This window comes from Gymnoscopelus braueri, assembly GCF_963280865.1.
Source record: "Gymnoscopelus braueri genome assembly, chromosome: 18".
Classification (NCBI taxonomy): Eukaryota; Metazoa; Chordata; class Actinopteri; order Myctophiformes; family Myctophidae; genus Gymnoscopelus; species Gymnoscopelus braueri.
In genome coordinates this window covers 51,268,153-51,280,339 of record NC_137618.1, presented here as the reverse complement: position 1 = coordinate 51,280,339, position 12,187 = coordinate 51,268,153, and the positions used below count along the sequence as shown (strand labels likewise).

The 12,187-nt window shown below is 45.4% G+C and overlaps 1 protein-coding gene across 1 annotated transcript in view; it reads left to right on the top strand.

The window, feature by feature from the left end:
• Positions 1–12,187, top strand: part of LOC308073412 (thrombospondin-type laminin G domain and EAR repeat-containing protein-like) — a 134,911-nt gene that overhangs the window by 96,609 nt on the left and 26,115 nt on the right. The window contains exons 6-9 of the mRNA XM_080412285.1: positions 2,847–2,978; positions 4,907–5,024; positions 8,081–8,195; positions 11,514–11,694. Coding sequence (XP_080268411.1) covers positions 2,847–2,978; positions 4,907–5,024; positions 8,081–8,195; positions 11,514–11,694 — 546 coding nt within the window. The remainder of the gene's footprint in view (positions 1–2,846; positions 2,979–4,906; positions 5,025–8,080; positions 8,196–11,513; positions 11,695–12,187) is intronic.

Here is a 12,187-nt window from a genome sequence, read left to right as displayed (position 1 = left end):
CGTGATTGTATCTCGGGGGACATGTTGGGGAGCTGATGTTTCCCCCTCCTGGTAAGTGTTTGTTTCCCTGTGTGTTGAGGGTGTCAGGCCCTTGTCCTGTTCTGGCATTTAGGTCTCCACAAATTACAATGTGACCGTGTGCCTGGAAACGGCTGATATCCTCTTCTAGTGTGGGGAAAAAGTCCTCTGTAAAGTAAGGGGATTCAATTGGGGGGATGTAGGTGGCACACAGGTAGAATTTTTTTTCGGTTGTGGTAAGTTCCTTGTTTATTTCTAGCCAGATGGAAGAAGTTCCAGTTTTGACTAGCTTAATGGCGTGGATTAGTTCTGATTTGTACCATATTAGCATACCTCCAGAGTCCCTTACCTGGGTGACTCCTGCCAGCTTTGTAGATGGTACCACGAGTTCTCTGTAGCCAGTAGGACAGCCAGTGGGGCCGTCCCCTCTGTGCCATGTCTCTTGTAGAACAATGATGTCTATGTTTGGTAATCCACTAGATGGCAGTTGCAAGCTATTAAGTGTTGGAAGTGTTGCCATGTCCGCTTATTATAAGCGACTTTGGGCTTATTTTTCTGTAACGTTGCTTGTAAACAAACATTGGTAGTTGCGGTTTTATTTGGGCTTGTTTCTAAAGTGTAGTTGCTTATTTGGGCCAATTATTATTTAAACCAGTGATTCTCAAATATATATTGTAGATCTGCTATTTTCATGTGATGTGGCCTAGTGGATTCTTTTGGGCTTGTTTTCATAGACCTGGTTGCTTATTTCTCTCACAAAACCTGGCAACAGCGCTAACATGAACTAACTAACTATCGTGCCAAAACAACGCAATAGAAGACACAAACTAGTCTACAAACTAGACAAAAACAATGGTTGTCTACAAAACGTGAGTTTCGACCCCTACTGCACTGTGCTATATTATTTGTGTGTGTGTTTAGGGAATGGCTGGGTTCATTTTGTCACGGACCGTGGATCGACGGGTCGGGTATTGGTCTAAGTAATTAAGTACATTTACTCAAGTACTTCCACCAACGTGGGTCTTTTTTTGGAGAAAGAGGCTCTGAGGAAAACTTTTTTTCCTTATACTGCCAACGGGCGCCAATGGTACTACAGGCAACGTACACGTCGGCCTGGCGGTGAATGTTGATCGCACGGAAGGAAATACTGGAGCCGCAGGTAACGGAGGGGGAGACAAAACAGACAACGTAAGGAGCGTCGGCGCTCGTTACGTCTCCTTACGTCAGACTATAAATGATACTTAACCCGTTTTGGGCGGGAACCCCTATTTCTAACGATACCTTTCAGGACGGGACAGTGGCGGAACAACTCAAAGCCGGGCCGGGAGGCACAGCACAGTGATCAGGCCCCCCCTGCGCATGCACGCACGTGCGCGCGCGCCAAATTTTGCGGATTTTGGGCGGATTCGGTCACTTTTTGGGGGGCTTTTTGTCACTTTATTTCGGTTTCAGGGTTAGGGTAGGGTTAGGTTAGGGTTATGTTGTTTAATTCTTATTTTTGTCAGATTTTACCGATTTATTATCTGACGGCCCGGGCCCTCCAGGGTCGCGGGCCCGTAGGCGGCCGCCTCCCTGGCCTCCCCGGACGCTCCGCCACTGGGACGGGAACCCCTTTTGGGGGTCCTTGTTGCTATGTACAGTATATATAGCAACTACTTTTTTTTTGTAATTTTTTAATACATATTTGGAGTTTTTCGGAAAACTTTTAGAAGGCGTTTTTAGAATCTTTGGCTATTCAAAAATAGCAGATACACAAGCTCATAGCGTGGCAGTAAATCGTGGAAAATGTGTGCAAATCAAAAAAATATACAGTATATTATGTTTTAAAGTGAACATTTTTAACTCCGATCTGTGCTTCTGGGGGGTCCCTGGAACAACATATTTTGAGATGGGGGTGTAAAAAAAAAACAGCGGATCTATAAGCTCATAGCGCTATGAGCTTGTAGATCTGCTATTTTTTGAATAGCCCAAATAAATCTTCAAATGACACAGATGCGTTCCCGTGTTGAATGGCTTAATAACCACAGATGTGATTAGTTGATGGTGGCTTCTGGAAATGGAAGAGGTCTCCAACACAAACACTCTGGCTCCGTGTTCTGTTCTTCTCAGCCGTCTAGCCGCCCGCTAAGTTCACTTGCAAGAAAGTTACACACTTAAGCAATTATATTATCTTCTGTTTCTTTTAATTAGTTTGAATGGAATCCAAGGTCAACATGTGACAGCAGGCAGGCAGACATGTGGTTTTGGCAGCAGGCCGGCCATCTTGGCAGAGCGTCACGGCTGGATTTAAGCAAAAACAACAAAAGAGAATCTAGAATCTAGATTCTCTTTTGTTGTTTTTGCTTAAATCCAGCCGTGACGCATCTAGATTCTAGATGCTTAAGCTCTTTGATTGGTGGAGATCTTTTAAAAATAGACTCATTGAGGTTCAAACTAATATTTTGAGGGCCGCGGCCATTTCACTGTTTAACTATTTGGTCTGAGTTTAAACAGGTGAAATGACACTTTTAGACCAGATCATATATGATGTGGTCCCATCCTCCTCTCCTCTCCTCCCCTCTCCTCTCCTTTCCTACCATCTCCTCCTCTCCTCTCCTCTCCTACCATCTCCTCCTCTCCTCTCCTCTCCTCCTGTCCTCTCCTCCCATCTCCTCCTCTCCCCCCTCCTCTCCTCTCCTCCCATCTCCTCCTCTCCTCCCATCTCCTCCTCTCCTCTCCTCTCCTCTCCTCTCCTCTCCTCTCCTCTCCTCTCCTCTCCTCTCCTCTCCTCTCCTCTCCTCTCCCTCTCCCTCTTCCTCTTCCTCTTCCTCTTCCTCTCCTCTCCTCAGAAGCAGAAGTTCGTGTCACATTGGGTGATCAGCCTCCATGCTCCAGAGGAGATCAGGGACAGCTGTGGTTGGACAGCCAGAAGAAAGGTCTGCTGGTCTGTGATGGACAGGCATGGATCCCCCTGCTACAGGGTGAGCACCATAACAACATGTCATTATTAACGTTGATATCATAGACATGCGTTTTGTTAAACTAGCGACTGGAAGCATAATTATATTCATGACAATGTTTATTAAGGTCATAAAATCAACTGTAAAGTTCGGCAAAAACCGATCCGCTTGAACAGAGCCTAATTGCTTCTGACACCAGCAGGGGTGAAACAGCGAGACTACAGGCCATTCATAGGAACTGTCACTTCCTATATAGCCTCAATTTACAACCCGAATACTAGCCCCTTGGTGCTAGCCCCTCGGTGCTAACCCCTCGGTGCTAGCCTCTCGTGCTAGCCCCTTGGTGCTAGCCCCTCGGTGCTAGCCCCTTGGTGCTAGCCCCTCGGTGCTAGCCTCTCGGTGCTACTCCCTCGGTATTAGCCCCTCGGTGCTAGCCTCTCGGTGCTAGCCCCTTGGTGCTAGCCCCTCGGTGCTAGCCTCTCGGTATTAGCCCCTTAGTGCTAGCCCCTCGGTATTAGCCCCTCGGTATTAGCCCCTCGGTGCTAGCCCCTCGGTATTAGCTCCTCGGTATTAGCCCCTCGGTGCTAGCCTCTCGGTGCTAGCCCCTCGGTGCTAGCCTCTCGGTGCTAGCCCCTTGGTGCTAGCCCCTCTGTATTAGCCCCTCGGTGCTAGCCTCTCGGTGCTAGCCCCTCGGTGCTAGCCTCTTGGTGCTAGCCCCTCGGTGCTAGCCCCTCGGTGCTAGCCTCTCGGTGCTAGCCCCTCGGTGCTAGCCCCTCGGTGCTAGCCCCTCGGTGCTAGCCCCTCTGTGCTAGCCTCTCGGTGCTAGCCCCTCGGTGCTAACCCCTCGGTGCTATCCCCTCTGTATTAGCCCCTCGGTGCTAGCCTCTCGGTGCTAGCCCCTTGGTGCTAGTCATTCATAGGAACTGTCACTTCCTATATAGCCTCAATTTACAACCCGAATACTAGCCCCTTGGTGCTAGCCCCTTGGTGCTAGCCCCTCGGTGCTAGCCTCTCGGTGCTAGCCCCTCGGTGCTAGCCCCTCGGTATTAGCCCCTCGGTGCTAGCCTCTCGGTGCTAGCCCCTCGGTGCTAGCCCCTCTGTATTAGCCCCTCGGTGCTAGCCTCTCGGTGCTAGCCCCTTGGTGCTAGTCATTCATAGGAACTGTCACTTCCTATATAGCCTCAATTTACAACCGAATACTAGCCCCTTGGTGCTAGCCCCTTGGTGCTAGCCCCTTGGTGCTAGCCCCTCGGTGCTAGCCTCTCGGTGCTAGCCCCTCGGTGCTAGCCCCTCGGTATTAGCCCCTCGGTGCTAGCCCCTCGGTGCTAGCCCCTCGGTATTAGCCCCTCGGTGCTAGCCTCTCGGTGCTAGCCCCTCGGTGCTAGCCCCTCGGTATTAGCCCCTCGGTGCTAGCCTCTCGGTGCTAGCCCCTTGGTGTTAGCCCCTTGGTGCTAGCCTCTCGGTGCTAGCCCCTCGGTGCTAGCCCCTTAGCGCTAGCCTCTCGGTGCTAGCCTTTCGGTGCTAGCCCCTTGGTGCTAGCCCCTTAGTGCTAGCCTCTCGGTGCTAGCGTCTCGGTGCTAGCCCCTTAGTGCTAGCCTCTCGGTGCTAGCGTCTCGGTGCTAGCCCCTTGGTGCTAGCCTCTTTGTTAATATCTGGGAAATCCCAACATGACAGTAGCCTTGGATGCTTGTGTGATGTTTTAGCTTTTTACCCCTTTTATTCCCCAATTTAGTCGTTATGCCAATGAATTCCTCCCCACACACATGTCTGTGTTGTCACTGCTGTTGTATCCTAATGACTCACCTGCCAGTGAGAAGCCCCCACCGGGAGGACGTATAGAGCCTTCCTTCTACTCCTCCCTCCCAACACTCCCTGCTGACCAAAACTCCTCCTCTCCTCTCCTCTCCTCTCCTCTCCTCTCCTCTCCTCTCCTCTCCTCTCCTCTCCAGAGAAGGAGCGTCTAGACTATTTAGAGGACTACCAGGATCTGTATACGAACTCAGAGACCTTTGATGTAGAGGTCTTCTCCATTCCCTCAGCTGGTCTCTTTATGGCCACAGCCAACAGGTAGTCTGTATATCCTATACATACTATATACATACTATATACATACTATATACTAGCTATACTAGCTACTACTATACACTAGCCCTGGTCCAGAGCGTTAGTGAGTTCTCTCTAACACTCTGTCAGGCGCTCGGCTCTGCTTATACACGAATCCACGGAGCGCTGCCCTGGGCGCAGCCATTGCTGCGGTGTCAACGCTCCGCGGACGCGACACCGCAGCAATGGCCGCCTACAAGCAGCTACAGGCAGCGCGTCTGTGGATTCGTCTATAGACAAGGAATTCCACAGCCCTGTGAGGCTCCAACTGTAGTAAAAATAAACAAAACCACTTCACAACTCACCGAAACGAAGGCTGTTTTGTGTTGTTTAAAGTCTATTCTCCAGGATGGGAAGCCTCTCAGCACACCACCTTCTCTGTATAATACACTTTATGGGCAGAAATTATTTTATTTACTCCACTGAGCCCCCTACAGATCTGGTCTATATAAATTACCATAGACCAGATCTGTAGGGGGTTGCAGTGGAGTGAATTAAAGAATTTCCGTGTCTTCCTCCTTGTTGTTATGGCCTATGAGCCAGGTCGTAACAATACTATAGAACTGCAGACTCACTCCCAATCTTCTGCCGTAATCTGAAGACTCACCTCTTCAGCCTCCACCTCAGCCCGTAGCACTTGTCCTAGCCTTGACGACCTTGCAGGATTATGCAAAGGCTAAAATGTAACTTAGATAGCGTGTTATGTAGACAGATGCCAGGTCATTGTTGGCCTAACATCCTATAGTGTGTATAGTTTATATAGTTATAGTTATATAGTTATAGATAGCGTGTTATTCAGTTCAGTTCAGTTCAGGTTTATTTGTCATATGTATAGATACAAGTATAAATACAATGAAAATTATTTTGCTCAGAGCATTCTCAGTCTTACATACACAGGACATCTAGGCCTATAGTGCAAAGAAAAAGACAAAAACACAAATAAAGTGCAAGTGAATGACAATACAGTGCAAAACAGTTCAAGGTCAGCTGTTCAGCAGCCTGACTGCCTGGGGGAAGAAACTGTTACTGAGACGGGTGGTGCGAGATTTGATGCTCTGGTAGCGTTTTTTGGAAGGGAGTTGTTTGAACAGGGTATTTGCGGGATGGCTGGTGTCTTTAATGATGTTGTGGGCTTTTTTCATACAGCGAGTGATGTAGATGTTGTGGAGACTGGGTAGTTATGTGCTGCCGATGATTTTAGCTGCTGTTTTAACGGTCCTCAGCAACCTGTTGCAGTCCTGAGCGGTCGTGTTACCGTACCACACTGTGATACAGCCAGTTAAGACACTTTCAATTATACAACGATAAAAGTTCACTAGTCCTTTTGTACTTAAGCCACATTTTTTAAGGCGCCTCAGAAAGTACAGTCGCTGCTGCGCCTTCTTGAGGATGTACTCGGTATTGAGTGACCATGTGAATGTGTCTGTGATGTGTATGTGTATGTGTAGGCAGCGTCGAACACTTTATGATCAAGCTAATATGCTGGGGAGGAAATTTAATTTCTGTTCTGTTGAGGTAAAGGCTAACCTCTTTAGAGCTTACTGTACTCCCTTATATACTGCCCCTCTATGGGTTAAGTTTAAGCAGGCTAGCTTGTATAAACTACAGGTTGCCTATAATGACTGCTTGCGGCTACTGATGAGAAAACCTAGGTGGAGCAGTGCTAGTGAGCTGTTCTGCAACCTGGGTATTAGCACTTTTCAAGCTCTTCGGAGAAATCTAATCTATAAATGTATGTGTCGGTTGAATGAGTCTCAGAACTCTATTATTGGATTATTGGTCAATCCCTGCCACAGTGATACTCGTTATCAGTCTCCTTTCTGGGAACACTGGTACGATTGCCTTATTTATAGCTGATGTTTTACGACTGTACTGTCTAATATTTTTGTACTTTTATATGTTTTTATGTGTCTTGTTCTTATTGGACCATGTGTCTGCTAAATAAAGTTGATTGATTGATTGTATGCCCAGGAATTTAAAGTTATCAACTATGTCGACAGATGACCCTTTGATGGAAATGGGGGTGTGGATACCTTTGGACTTCCTAAAGTCTACAATGATTTCTTTGGTCTTATCGGTGTTAAGTGAGAGATTGTTGGCCTGACATCCTATAGTGTGTATAGTTTCAATGTACAGGCTGATGATAGGTTCTTGGTTTACTTATGTATTATTAGTTATTAGATTATTGGTTTACTTATGTATTACTTTATTATTAGATTACTATTTTTATGCATTTGATGTATTATGTGTATTATGATGTATCTGGATCGCTCTGGATTAAGAGTATCTGCTAAATGCCTAAACTGTAAACTATATACATACCATATACATACTATACATACTACATACATACTATACATCCTGCTGTTTACTTTGTTTTTAGGATACAACAGCAGTGACAACACATAATGTGCCAAAGTCTGACGTAATTTACACATCCTACCTGGGTCATGTTTTTTTCCACCCATTCTGACGTGTTTAATATCGTTTGACTCATATGGATATTAAGCATCGACTGACGGTGAGAAAACGCTAATGTTACCGCCACCAAATTAATGACATTTTGGCCAGAAACGGACTGTATCAAATATGAGTGACTGACTAAGGTAAATGATACAGAGCCACCTCATAGACAATATCTATATCTATATATATAATATCTATCTATCTATCTATCTATCTATCTATCTATCTATCTATCTATCTATCTATCTATCTATCTATCTATCTATCTATCTATCTATCTAATCTCTATATGTAATGTATAAACAATACAGAGCCTCCTCCCCAATAGAGCTGGGACAGTTTGTTTATTTTTGGACCACAATCCTTATATGAGACGATTCTAAGACGACCCAATGTTATTCTCCATAGAGAAATGACTTTAGAGACCCAGAGGATGAACCAGTGACTGTAATGATGTCACGTTGCAGGGACTCTCTTTGATGACGTCACTTTGCAGGGACTCTCTTTGATGATGTCACTTTGCAGGGACTCTCTTTGATGATGTCACTTTGCAGGGACTCGAGGCCCGGCTCTGGCATCTATAAATGGACCGAGGGGAAGTTCCATCTCTACCAGAACATCAGCACGCAGGAGGCCAAAGCCTGGAAGTGTTTCACCATCAATGACAAGGTGGCTTTGATTGAGTGCTTGAATATCCAATGATGTGATGACCGAGTCATCGGTCAATAGAGGGCTCAGTAGGAGACTCTTTGAGACTTGAATGGCCTTTTCCCATGTTGTTGAAGCGCAAGGGGGCGGGTGGGGAGAGAGTCAGCGCACTGAAGTCAAGGCACAGACGGCTGTGTTGTTGACGGACAACAGATGCACACTTATGAGAAACAACAAAAATAAAACCTGGCAAAACTGTAGCGTGCATTAGCGCAAGATGAGGATAAAGGAAACATTCAGTCTAAATGTCCAGTTTGCTAATTCACAAGTACTACTACTACTACTTTTGTATTTGAAACTTTAAATTTCTCTAAATATTATAAACTTTCAGGACAGTACAAATATCATTTATGAAAAGGCTACTATAGGCTACAGTGAAGTCGGACTATAATGACTGAAACGTTTTTAATTTTTTTACTCTCTTGGTGTGGGGATTCATTATTATTATTATCTGGCATCTTGCGCTAATGCACGCAACTGTTTTGGCAGGTTTATTTTTGTTATTTCTCATAAGCGTGCATCCGTTGTCCGTCAACAACACAGTAGTCTGTGCCTTGACTTCAGCGCGCTGACTCTCTCACTCTTTAATGCCATTTCTATCTCTGGGACCCCAATTTATATTGTACAATCAATGTTAATTTAACTCTGAGAGTGTACAAATGGAACCAAATGGCTAACGGGTCCATTTGGTTCCATTTGTACACTCAAAGTTACAGACCCATAAGGGTCCATTTGGTTCCTATACCTATCCATTTTTTAGCTGGGGACCCCCTGGAACTCCCTCAAGGTCCCCTGGGGGTGCCCGGACCCCACTTTGAGAACCGTTTCCGGAGCCGGGTTTTATCACGCTGTCGTTTTGTTTGTTTTTCATTTCAAACACCATTACACTGAGAGTGTACAGATGGACCCGTAAGGTACACTCTCAGAGTCACAGACCTGTAAGGGTCCATTTGGTTCCATGTGTACACTCTCAGAGTTACAGACCTGTAAGGGTCCATATGGTTCCATGTGTACACTCAGAGTTACAGACCTGTAGGGGTCCATTTGGTTCCATGTGTACACTCAGAGTTACAGACCTGTAAGGGTCCATTTGGTTCCATTTGTACATTCTCAGAGTCACAGACCTGTAAGGGTCCATTTGGTTCCATGTGTACACTCAGAGTTACAGACCTGTAAGGGTCCATTTGGTTCCATTTGTACACTCTCAGAGTCACAGACCTGTAAGGGTCCATTTGGTTCCATGTGTACACTCAGAGTTACAGACCCAATAACCCAGGGGGTCCCTGGACCTCAATTTGAGACCACTTCAGTAATTATGTAATACTGTATGTAGGATTGAATTTGTGTTTATCAAAAAATATAATGATATATACAGTGTTTTATTACGATTATTCTTTTGAATATCGTTACTTAAAGTACCAAAAGTACTAAAATATTTGAAAATAGCAGATCTACAAGCTTGTAGATCGGCTATTTTCAAATAGCCTATGTATAAAACAGAGCTGAAGTGGTTAATATATGTTTTATAATATGATAATTTATATTTTGGAAATACTCCAGTAAAATAAAAGATACCTCAAAATTGTACTTAAGTACAGTACTTGAGTAAGTGTAACTAGTTACTTTACATCCACTGAAAGGACCCCAACGCTAAGCGGTTAATGTCCGGCGCGGGTGAGAGAGAGAGAGAGAGAGAGAGAGAGAGAGAGAGAGAGAGAGAGAGAGAGAGAGAGAGAGAGAGAGAGAGAGAGAGAGAGAGAGAGAGAGAGAGAGAGAGAGAGAGAGAGAGAGAGAGAGAGAGAGAGAGAGAGAGAGACTTTGATGTGGTTCTGACTGAAGCATCCTTGTAATCACACAACGTAATGCTGTGTGATGTTCAGCAGGCTCTCTGAGTGATTTAAAGTGCCTTAATTACAGCCCAGATAACCTGTTGACTTCATAATGCACTGAGATCCTCACATTATTTCAACTGTAAAACATAGACTCACTCACTCTCTGTTTTACACCTGTAAACCATGTGACGACAATAAAGACCATTCTGAGTTAAACTGAGGAGGTTGATGCGTTACAATTCTCTCCGGGGAAGGGTGTTTATAAGGCCCTGTCCACATTAGCGTGGACATTAGGAAAAGCTGCTTGTACGTGCGTAAGTTAGGGACACATAAAACCTTCTTGATTCCTCTACATTTGGGCCTCTCGTCCGATCACAAAACTGTATTGTCTCTAAAACCCTGTCATAACCACGTCAAATGGATTGTTTTATGGACACGGTGATGTCACCGTTTCCAGAAAGCGTCAACGCAAATCATATGCACCAGGATAGCTATGTTGGTGCACTCAGGCACGTGCACACATAGACATGAAAGGGGGCTCGAGCCCCTGCCCTTTTACCTGTCGGTAAAAAAGTGCCCTCTCCAGACTAGAAAAAACAAAACAAAACCAAAAAAATCTATTACCCCCAAAAAGACTGCCCTAGCGGCCTAACGGTAAGGCCAACGGTATGTTGGATGCAGCTCAAAGTTAACTTTACTCAGGTATCTAGTTTGTCACCGTCCGACCTTCCTAGCCCGTGTTATTAAAGATAAATGGGCGACAATGGCCAAAACTCAATCGAAAATCGGCAATCGAAAACCGGCGAAAGTGGCCGTTTTCAAGATGTTTTGGCCATTATCTCTGGAACGGAAGATCCAATCTGCTAAGTTCAAAGCTTGTTGGACTTTAAGGACATTAAGCAGGCAGTGACACATTTTTGGGTTATTTGGGTTTTCGGGCCTAAAAGTATGGTAATTGTTCGGTGCCCTTTTGAAATTCCAGCCCCTGCCTCTCCAAATCCCTCTGTCCACTGTTGCATGCAGCATGGGCCTGGACACAACAACCGTAATGGTGAATGGCGGGGTATTCTATTGAAGTTTGGTTAAATTACACGTTTATAACTTAACGTTGCGTTGTTGCATCAACTGCACCCGATCACTGTTAATTGTGTCGACTAAAACTACGACGAAACATGTTCATCGATTACCTTTTTTCACTGACAAAAACTAAGTAAAAACTAAGCTATAATGCCTCAATGTATTGACAATTTCATCAACAAATAAAAACCTGACTATCGTAGAAGAGATCTAAGTGATTGTAGGCGTGGTTGTATGTGGGTGTCACTTTCCCAAAATCTCTGTCTCTCAAGTGTACTTGGTGGTAGCTAACTCTCTCTCTCTCTCTCTCTCTCTCTCTCTCTCTCTCTCTCTCTCTCTCTCTCTCTCTCTCTCTCTCTCTCTCTGTCAGGTGTACTTGGTGGTAGCTAACTCTAAGGAGTCGTCCAGTGAGATGTCAGTGATCTATAAATGGAGTTCCAGACGTCAGAAGTTCGTTCGGTACCAGAGCCTCCAGACCCACTCTGCCCTGGACTGGGAGGCCTTCCGCATACACAACCACACCTTCCTGGCCGTGGCCAATCACAGAAGAGGTACATTGTATTCATTTAAAAAAAAATCAATCTTTTGATCTTGTTGATCGGCTAATTTTGGTGTACAACGCGGGCGCGCAACAACGTAAACTCCTAAAACAATGTTCGGAAACTTTATTTTGGTGGATTGTTATTCCTGTAAGGATGGTACGTTCATGGAATGAGCTACACAGCTAACCGTGTGGGTAGCGCCCCCTCATGGAATGAGCTACACAGCTAACCGTGTGGGTAGCGCCCCCTCATGGAATGAGCTACACAGCTAACCGTGTGGGTAGCGCCCCCTCATGGAATGAACTACACAGCTAACCGTGTGGGTAGCGCCCCCTCATGGAATGAGCTACACAGCTAACCGTGTGCAGTGTTGGGAAAAATACTAATTATTTTTACCTAAGTATAAGTATCAATACTGCAATGCAGAAATACTCTGTTACAAGAGTACACCGAAAATCTAAATTTACTTGAGTAAAAGTACAAAAGTATTGGTATCAAAATG